The sequence below is a fragment of the Pocillopora verrucosa genome, chromosome 10, assembly GCF_036669915.1.
Source record: "Pocillopora verrucosa isolate sample1 chromosome 10, ASM3666991v2, whole genome shotgun sequence".
Lineage (NCBI taxonomy): Eukaryota > Metazoa > Cnidaria > Anthozoa > Scleractinia > Pocilloporidae > Pocillopora > Pocillopora verrucosa.
In genome coordinates, this window is record NC_089321.1 from 11,213,947 (window position 1) to 11,224,470 (window position 10,524).

A 10,524-nucleotide genomic window follows, 5' to 3' on the forward strand; every position below is an offset into this window, starting at 1 on the left:
AGTGGTCACGTTAGCATTTCAGATTCTATTCCATCTGTCAATCCGAAATAATTTTTTACAAGTTTATACAGTGGTATTGTTTACAATTAATATACCTTTATTCAAAAGAAATTAATTAAACCATATACGCCTGAATACGATCGCCGTTTCCTTCATAAATACAATCACTTCATTGCTAACAATACGAAATGAAGATACAAAAAATATTTACTACTAATGCGATTTATGCATCCGTGATTAAAATCACATAAATAATTCCGAGGTGCAGTAATTTCCTTTCCGTAGACAGACGAGTGTCAGGTAACTTTGTATCATTAAAATGCTGTGCACGAATGCATGTACGTATTGAGATTTTGTTTCTTGAAGCAGAACAATAAAGAACTCCGGATAAATTATTAATTTTGTGACTGTTCGGTGGAAGGTAAGTCTGGCGCAGTTGTCATCTCCTCAGCTTCTTCTCGCAAAGCATCCGCTTTCTCTTCTAGAAGCATCTAAAAAACGACACCTCAAATCTATCAGCCACCGACTCTCTTAATAACTGGTCACAATTTTGCGTGCGTTTTCAAGGAGAAGTTGTTCACAGATCAGTTACTGGTTCAGTATCATCGTTTTAAAAGGATATAGGGTGTCAAAAATCCTTTTCTGACAAACAGGCTAGATTCTACACGACATCAATTAAGATGGATAAAAATATATTAAATTTCATACAACAATTGTCTCGAAATAGAACCTTCGAAAAGTCTTAAACTCCAAAGAAAAACAAGCGACAAATTTGTGTTACAGTTAAAGAAAAAAACCTGAACTCGACTCTGAAAACACAAGCCCACGAAAGTATTCACCTCAACCTCTAAGTCAAGGTCTCTAAACATAGTTGGTTTATTGATCAACTCACGTGCGCCCCACGTGACTACAAAAAAAACATACTAAAGGGGGGGGGGAGGAATGAGAAAATGGCAGTTTGAAATGAGGAGAAGAAACAATCATCTTAAATGACACAATCTTCGACCAATCAATACGCACACATCTCTATCTCCATAATCAACGACGCAATTTTGTTAAAAATGTAAAAACTTTAATTTGGTTACCTTAGCAGCGGAGACAATCTGATTAGCCTGACGTCTGGGGAGGTGCTCGATATGTTCCACGAGCGAAGCGGGATCAGCCCAGGCCAGGCTACTCAGGGTTTTGTATCCGGCCTTTACTAACTGGTGTGCACGACCCTAAGGGGAAAATAAAGTAAATTAAAATAGAATCATAAAAACCTAAGGTTGTATGCTTCTGATTGAAATGAAAGAAGGAGCGTGGAGGAATCTGACCAGACCTAAATGAAACAGTCATTGTCACCCCTGACAGACTGCAATGATTAGGACGCGGTTTTATCAAACAACGACTAAACTTTGTTTTAATAATTTGCCCTTTGAGCACTGCCCTTGGCCGCAAAACGTCCATCTTTTCGAACACGTACGGATGTAAAGAAAGAGTGAGGAAGAGGGAACCCTTACCCTCATCCTTGGGGGTTTTCCTGCGTTATTCTTCTCGGTGTACAAAAGCTGTTCAGCTACTGATTTCGAAAATAATTCAATGTTTACCTGTTTCACCCCAGGAACTTCCATTAGGGGCACAAGCTCCAAGCTCGCTGTGTAAGACAACTTCTTTACCATGACTTCAAGTAGCGTATTCACGCCCCAAAATTCATTCAGTTCCTGAACATAAAAAAATTGTTGCAAATAAGGACCTTAAAGTAATCCTCCCACTTGATTACAAAACATTTTTCCCCAACTAGACAAGAGAATTTCATATGTTATCAAATCCATGTCCCCTGGTTATCAGTTGCCTTAATTCTCATCATCTGTCTAAGAATTGAATAACTGATCAATCAGGGGATAAAACGGCAACCATGAAACCTCTCTCATTTGAGTGAGTTTCTCAAAACCGACTGATCCAATTACAGAAACCGAGCAACATACTCCAACTAAATTCTTTGACAACTGTACTTCGAGCCTAAAGTCTGAAAATTAAATACCGCCAACAAAGCTCTTGTTGAATCACTCGCTGGGACAAACTTACTCGAGTGAAGTGGACCATGCAGGACGCGAACGAAGACGCTGAAGTTAACAGATTCTGCACAAATCCGCGAGTTACGTTAAAAAGACGGGCCACATTCCATACAGTATCCTCTTGTAACAATTTGTAAAGCATCAAGGTCAAATAGAAACGCCTCACTCTGCTTTCTGTAGTGTCGTCCTAATTACAAAAAAAAATGTTACGACACAGCGAACAAACGTCAGGCATGTGCAAGGGGATCAATTTTGGCCAGCCACACGTCAACTTCCCGTGCAAAAGTTCAAAGGAAAACCTCAGAAACAAGCGCTGTCTGAAAATATGCGAAAAAAATTGAAACGTTCTCAGAATTTTGTTAAAGGCTACAAAAATAAGGACAAAGAAAACTTAACAGTTTTCGAACACAAAACTTATTTAATAATGGGTGTTCTGTTAATTTGCAATTTTGTTTTGAGGTTTATCAAAAAAGGTATACACTTTTAAAACACCGTGACCTTCTAGCCTGTGTGACTGTTTGTAAATTCTCTAGGAAATCCTGGTTCTGACAGCTTGGAAAGCACCGCATCAACAATTAAAACATTTGCATATGCGCGGGACGTTTGACTGCCATATTGATTGTTATTCGCTTTGCGCGTACAATTTCTATCCCTTCACGTCTACCAAATAAGCCATAATGAACATCTCTGTTACCAAAACAAACCCCAAATCAAAGTTCCACAGAAAAAACAAGAACGAGACAGCGCCATGTCGTGCCATGGATGTCAGAGAAATAAAATAGAATGTGATAAGGACCTAACTCCCCTGCGCAATTCAATAAGATGACCATTTACCATTTTCGATCGCTGTCCTGTGGCTCTTCTGAATAAAAAACTTTCTGTTGCTCCCAAAAGTTCAGCGACTCTTTCCTCGGACTCTTCACGAAATGAAGATACCTAAGGGCGAAACGACCACAACTGTAAGTCTTCGATAAAACTCTTCCAGGCAGGTCACCTTAGGTTCGTTTTTTTTTTTCGGGCACAGGGTTTCAAATATGTTTTGGAAGAGCATTGAACATAACGTTCTTCATGACGAACAGACAGTCTTTTTGGAAAAATTTCTTCAACCAGGGGATAAAATTCCACCAGAGCAATTTTCGATATAGCGCTTCTAAAAGGAAAAACCAAAGTAATCACAAACGGCCAACTAGAGGAAAGGGTAATATCCAAAGGAACCAATGAGAATTCAAAGTTAACACACGTGACTTGTGTCCAGCGCGGGAAAACGCGGGCAACCAAGTCGCGATTCCTGTTAGTTTTGCATTTGATTGGTTGGAAGGTGGTGCATGATATTTTAACCAATCAAATAGCGTATAGCGTATATTACAATCTGATAATACTTTCAACACTTAATCAAAAACTGTTCCCACTGACCTGCTTGTAATATACCATCCACTCAGGTTGGGGTGAATCTCTTAAATCATGTGGCGTAACCAGATACAACAGGTGTAGCTCATTGGCTAGCACGAGGTTGTCCTGGGCTCTAGAAAGCTCGCTATATATCATGGGACTGCTGTCCACATCAATGCACCCTGCAAGAATGAAATTCCCTCATGAAAATTAACAAGCGTTTAACAACTCAGTAAACAGCTGCATACAACTCGCGATTTTCTTAGTCACTCACTATAAAATGCCGGTTTTGCTACCTTAATTAATTATTATCCACTGCTTAAGTGTTACGTATGCCTCCACTTACAAAGTATAAAGCAGCCTCAATTAAAATTTAACAACAAACAGGCGAAACTTAAAGAGGCCCCACCCCCTCCCCTCTCCTTCCTTTTGACCGTCGCTAACCCCCCTGGTAAGAATTTATTTCTCTCCTCAGCTTTCCGCTGCCGTAAAAAACGAGAAAATACTGAGCAATAGCTCGCAAAAATCACGCCTGCTCTGCATGCTGTCGCACTTAAGTTTATGTCACTGAAATTGACGTATCTCCCGAAAATAGGTGTCAGAAAAGGGTTCCACTGCATTCTCTTCTCCATTCTTTCAACAGAGCGTATTTCTTTTGCTATTTTTTCCAAACCTTTAAAAGTAGCATGTCCAAGCTGAGTGACTTCAATCTTCGTGCTGTCTGTAGAACCAGTCATTTTAATATGTCCCAAATTGTGTAAGGAGTCCAGCGCTGTCTCCATCTGTTCAGTAATGTTGACTGACTGTGATTCTGACTGCACAAACAGTAAAGTGTTCTGCATGAACTGTGTCAGTTTTTCTGTTGTTGTACATAGCTGCAAAAAAAAAAAAGGATTTGAGGTTAAACAACCTGTATCACAAGGATTATTATCAAGAGAAATCACATCTTGAGAGGTACACAACATTTTTTTTGGAGTAACTTTTTATTTTCAAAGGGAATTTACGTTAACTAGAAGTCAAAGAAATTTTGAATTGAGTGTTGGAAGTAATTGGGGATTGCACTGGCTTTCATTTCCCTTCCTCTGTGATTGATCCAGAAAACTCGCACCACTTTTTCAACCAATCACATGGAAAAATAAAAACAAACTAAACTTGGTGAAATACGGTGGCCAATTTACGTTTTTAACTCAGTTGTTAACACTAAATTACTTGTTGAAACACGTTTTCCTCGTGAGTTCTCACCGGCTTCTTAAGATATTTCCTTTAAAAACTCAAATAAAATGCGTTCGAAAGAAAACCCTACGATGGTCAGGGACTATATTCTTGTTTCCATAGAGAATAATTTGTTGAGGAGAAATCACAATATTTTCCTTACACAACTTACTTTCAGTCCTATAAGTGTCAGGAGCATTGCTCTTAATCCTTTGCCATTGTCAAACAATAATCCACTATAACAGCTCTCCAACGGGCCTGAAAATAGGTGACGAATCTGGGAAGAGAAAAAAAGCAACTTACACCTCGATGAAAGCAAAAGAACAAATCCCACACTAATCGTGACACACATCGTTTCTTCCTTGGAAGATGAGTCTTGTTTCGCGCAAGGTGAATCAAATTTCCCTTAAGACCATTTTTCTGCGAGGCGTGCTGTATTCAACAAAAGACGTTCTCATCACTCTTTGCGATACGTGTCCAATTTTTCGCGAGATGTGCCTCAAATCTCGCGAGGAAAACGTGTCTCACCAATCGTGAAACAATTCTAATTTATCACGATATGTCCTTAGATTTTTCTCATTTCTTACAGAATTGCCTCTTTCCCGCGAGAGATGTATCATTCCTCACGAGACGTGTTTTACTTCTCCTGAGACGTGTCTTACTTCTCCTGAGACGTTTCTCGTTTCTGGCGAGACGTGTCCTATTTCTCGCGAGGCGTGTCTCATTTCTCGTAGGACGCGTCTTGTTTCGCGCAAGATGTGAATGAAAAGTAAAGACTGCACAATCAAACCTATGGCAGTACGTGACCAACAACAAAATTAATCCTAACCTTGGGTTTATCCGAATCTTTGACGATAAGAATACTTTCTCCAGACGTGTCTATTCCAGCTCGCCCCGCCCGACCAATCATCTGCTTGTACTGACTCTGACTGAGCACTGAGCTTCCTACATACGGCGCACGGATTATCACCCTGCACACCAAACTAACACATTAGCTGCTCCTGAATAGCAGGAGACAAAAAATCTTTGTTTTCGCAATAAGCTCAATCCTTAAAAGCGGAATCTATTTGTGAAGCACGAGTATGATTAGAGAGAGAATTTTTCCAACAAAAATGAACCCATAAAAAGTGCTTGCAACTGGTGCATACTGTCCAATTATACAAGCATGACACGTAAACTGTCCTTTTGTTGCTCAAACTGAGCTGCTGTTGTAAAAACCAATTACGTTTGGGAGTTTCGTTATAGTTTTGATCTCATACGAGAATCAAAGGGCTGTCAATCTGTTACACACCTCTTTGCTGGCAAATTGACACCAGCTGCTAAAGTTGAAGTGCAAGTCAGAAGACACAGCACCCCCTGACAGTAGCCGTCCTCAATGAGTTTCCGTTCATCCATCGTCAGCCCGCTGTGGTGATAAGCAATTCCAAAAGGAATGGTCTGTTTCAACACGGGACAGAGGTCAGAAGCTTCATTGTACAAAGCTTTCATCAACTGAAGTCTTTCTTGAGCTTTGACTTGGCACAATTTCCTAGTAACACACAAAATGAACCTTAACTGAAAGTCAAAAATCCGGGAGCACTACTAACAATTTGTTACCTGGGCATAAACTTCACAAGAAGCAATGCTAAGTTTTGGCAGTTTTTCTTTGTAGAACAAAACACGAGACAGGAGTGATCTGGTACGACCTCCAACACTAGGGATAACAACTGGTCTGGATCTTGCTTTAGGATCCTTTGGTCCTAGGAACAATTATAACAAAAATCTTAAAAAAGTAGACACCAAGCTAGTAAAACTACTTCAAAAACATTCCAATACTGCTGACACTGAGGATTTTACCGCTTACAAGCAGTTCTAATTTGATTGTAATATCAGTAGTGGTGACTGAGGTTTTGACAACCTTAGTGGAAGTCATCATCAGAGTCATTGTTAGTTTTCTTGATCTTGATGATGACATCTGTTAAGGTTGTAAATACGGCACTGGCTACAACCAAGAACAGTCCTTCTCAGGACTACTTTCACCTGTACAATCAGACCACACAATCAAATGCTATTGTGGCTTCGTGTGTTTATGTTCTGACCTGCTTGAGAGAGATTCTCCTAACTGGCTTGCTGCATTCTTCCTCAGGATCTGTAGCCTCAGGAACTTTATAAATGTCATGCCCCACTTTTACAAACTCCTTCAGTTCAACCTGAGCAAAGATATATCAATCAATTAAAACATGCTCATCACATTTTATATTGTCAGTATGTTACAGTTTCCAGGCTACAGACTGAATTATATATCATGTGCAGGGTATAAAACACCAACAGGGAATAAAGGGTACTTTATAAAATCTGAATCACTAATAAAATTTTGTACTCACTGGTCTAAAATTATTTGAATACACCTCTGCCTTTAAAAATGTCTTCAAATCTGCAATGTTGCTTAAAGTAGCACTCATTCCAATGATCTGAGTGGTGGCTACAAAATGTAAAATTATAAAAATCAAGAGTTACTTCTCCAATCAAAACAGGCTCAACAAGCCTTAGCTTCAATTTATCCATAGCATAAAACAATTCTGGATATTTCTGTTCTCCCTTCTTGTGAAGAATTTTTGGCCATCAGAGACAATCTGCTTGAGTCAAATAATCAGAAAACGTCATTACACAGCACTGTAGAGTACTTACAAGACACAAACATGAGCTTTGCCAGACACATCTCTAAAGTAGCACCTCTTCCAGCCTCTCCAAGCATATGCAGCTTGACAGATAAGAAAATAAATATATCACACTGTTATTGGTTAACATAAAAAAATGAGACATAACTATAGTATATTAGATAGAGTGAAACCATCTACATATCTGCTCAACTCTCAGTCAAGGATTCAAGTCTTCTGTACCTCGTCAATTACAACAAGTCCCAAGGTTGAAATCCTGCTTTCTTCAATCAGGCCATTAATAAGCGCATTTGCCTATTTGAAAAGAGAAGTTTAAAAAAATTATTTAAAATGGCTTGAAAACAGTTAAGGTAAACTTCATTATTTGAAGAGCTACATGGAATAAAATCATGGCTGACTTCTGATGCAAAATTAAAATCCTCCTTGAGTTCCATGAGCTCACTTCTGGGCATTTTCTCTGCCCCCTTTCATTTGTAATGCTTCAACAGAACCTTCAAACCTTCTCTATTGTTGCGATATACACAGATTTCTTCTTGCGTCTTTTGCGTGGAGGGATTCTTCCTCGGCTGGCAGCATACTCTTCTACTAAGAAGCTGAGGTCAACAGCAAATTGAGAAAGAGATTTAACCTGATGATCAAAGACAAAGAAATCCTTATTGAGATAGGCATTAAAAGCAAGTACAGGCATCATGTCACAAAGCAGGAAAAGTGTTCCGAATCTTATGGCTGGCTGGTTAACAGGTGTAAATATAGAGCTTGTACAGGAGTTTTCAAGGTAGATCAAGGCATTTGTGAGTAGAAAGGGAGTCTCTATTTCTTTCAGACTCCTGAAAACACTAGAAATATTTCTAAAGGTATTTTTTGTTGAGAAGGGGTGGCCAATTAAACATGAGATAACAAAATTGTAAGCAACAATAGTTTTGCTGGTAAGTCCTGATCAACATCCCCAAATAGTTCAAGTATTTATAATTTTCTGAATTCAGAGAGGAGAAAGGGGGAAGAAAGGACATTTTTAAGCCCGCTTGCAAAAAGTATAAATTAGCCTTAAAAGATAAACCTTTTAAGAAGGTAACTCTCATTAATTAATTAAAAAGTTACCTACTCCTGTCGGAGTTAAGGTGTTTCTTAGGTCTACGCATGTACTAATTTATACGTACATAAAAGTATTAAAATAAATATTCTAACATTGGTATTCTAATGCGGCAAACTTAAGACACAGAATCACCTTTTCCTGTACAATTGACACAAATGGGAGAACAAACAAGACATCTTTCTCTTGCAAAAGCAGCTCTTTGAAAATAAGAATTTCTGCAACTAAAGTTTTGCCTCCACTTGTTGGAAGGGAATAAATCAAGTTTCTTCTCTCCTTAATAGCCTCTAGATTGAGGCAGTCTTTTTGCCAGTCTGCAATGAAAAAAAATGCATCAGTATGTCTTTAACCCTCAAGATCTGAGAAGCAATTCTCTCCAAAGCTGCTACATATTAACTTGTATATTAGAAAAGAGAATTTGGTGTTTTGTTAAAATGTTCTTTAGCTGATGGGTTTGTTAGTTCTCATCACCTGTTTGTTGGATTATGTATTAAAAGTGTATGGAGAAATTATATTTTGATCTATGGTGGGAGTTCAGGAGTGAACAACTTAAATTGTTCAATGGTTCAATTGACAAATTTAATATAATATGTGAATTAGAAATACAGACAGTAGCTGGTCACCCAAAATAACTTTACTCTTTGACCCCTAGAAGGGGCTGAACCTTATTTCTCCTCAAAGTATCACCCCTGAATCAAACATTAAGGTCATGAGAATAAAGGAAATGATCACCAACTAAAGAAGCACTTGGTTGTTAAACAAATTCTTCTTTTTCATACTTTAGGAAATGTCTGAAGAAGAGAATGGAGAATATGTGTACTGAGTGTTAACCCTTTAACTCCCAAAATCTGATTGTTAATTCTCTCTTCTAGCTGCTACACATTTCTATGTAAACTGGTTACAAGAATTTTGCTTTCAATCAAGCTAATATTGTGTACTTGATGAGTTTGAGTATTCTCACTACCTGTTTGCTGGATAATGTATGAATATTGTGGGGAGAAGTTACATGTTTATCACTCCTGGGAGTTGAAGGGTTAAGGGTTATCTTAAACTAACTTACCATACAAACTATCAATTCCTTTGTATTTCTGTAACAATTCTTTGACTTTGAGAGGTAAGCCATAAAACTGCTTTTCCTCCTCTTCTAGTAAAATTGCCAAGTTGCCTTGCGTACGGTTCAAGGCAGCCGAGGAAGTGATAATTTCACTCAAATTCAAAGCAGCTAAAACACCATCATCGTCGCAAAAACTGGAACTGTTGATTAAACTTTTCAATCCAAAAGGAGAGCTAATACTTGTTGCATTAGTTTGTTCACGCTTGAAATACCTTGCAGATAGTTCAGCTTCGCAATCCTGTATATCATTCCCTGTTCTATTTGGAGTGCTGCAGTAGCGGTTTTTCTCTTCTGCAACTTTTAACCCTGTTAGAGACTTCTCGCGTTTCCGCACCTGTTGATCGTCCTCCATCGAAGGTTCGGCTTTTTTTCTATCATCTACCATTTCACTCTCGCTACAGCTGCCATTTAAACTCCTTCGCTTCGACCGTCTGCTTCTCCTCACATCGAGAGTAGAAGTTTTCTTAATTTTATAGTCTTTAACCCGATCTATTGTCAACTCTTCATTACTTCTTCTAAAGTTTATCTTTTTCACAGCGACCACATCTTTGCGTAACCGTTTCTGGTCATTAGTTGAAGCACAATTTGCTGTTCTTTTGATAGTATTCATCTCTCCCTGGGTTAAAACCCATCATATAAAATTATTTCATTCAACTTTCTTGGTTATGTTGAAACTTTTTCCAAAGTAGCACGCTGGGCACTGCCGCCATCTTTATATCTGCTAAGGATCTGGTACAAAGCTTCGCGATGCTGTAAAACGAGGACTGTGGAGTACGGACTGCGGAGTACGGACTGCGGAGTACGGACTGCGGAGTACGGACTACCGTGTACGGACGACGGACTATGACTACGCCGACAGTATCCTACCAGAAGCATATAACCTGGCTATATGTCGTTTTATGTGGAACGAACTCTTTATACCTGTGATCAAAACGCTCCATACATTGCTGCTTTTCCGTTACAAACTATAAAGGAGCATCTGATGGTGAATTATTTCCGCAGCCC

At 38.8% G+C, this 10,524-nt stretch overlaps 1 protein-coding gene across 1 annotated transcript; it reads right to left on the reverse strand.

The window, feature by feature from the left end:
- Positions 1 to 108: 108 nt before the first annotated feature.
- LOC131776251 (helicase POLQ-like) lies at positions 109 to 10,130 on the reverse strand. The gene is made up of 18 exons (XM_059092419.2): positions 9,466 to 10,130; positions 8,541 to 8,719; positions 7,815 to 7,943; positions 7,538 to 7,609; positions 7,326 to 7,398; positions 7,022 to 7,119; positions 6,737 to 6,847; positions 6,255 to 6,397; positions 5,950 to 6,186; positions 5,488 to 5,629; positions 4,831 to 4,935; positions 4,120 to 4,321; positions 3,471 to 3,628; positions 2,892 to 2,993; positions 2,068 to 2,244; positions 1,590 to 1,703; positions 1,086 to 1,220; positions 109 to 491 (listed from the first exon to the last, which is right to left on the reverse strand). Exons 1-18 carry the CDS (start codon positions 10,127 to 10,129, stop codon positions 396 to 398), a joined length of 2,937 nt encoding a protein of 978 aa, XP_058948402.2. The 5' UTR covers position 10,130; the 3' UTR covers positions 109 to 395.
- Between the last annotated feature and the right edge of the window lie 394 nt (positions 10,131 to 10,524).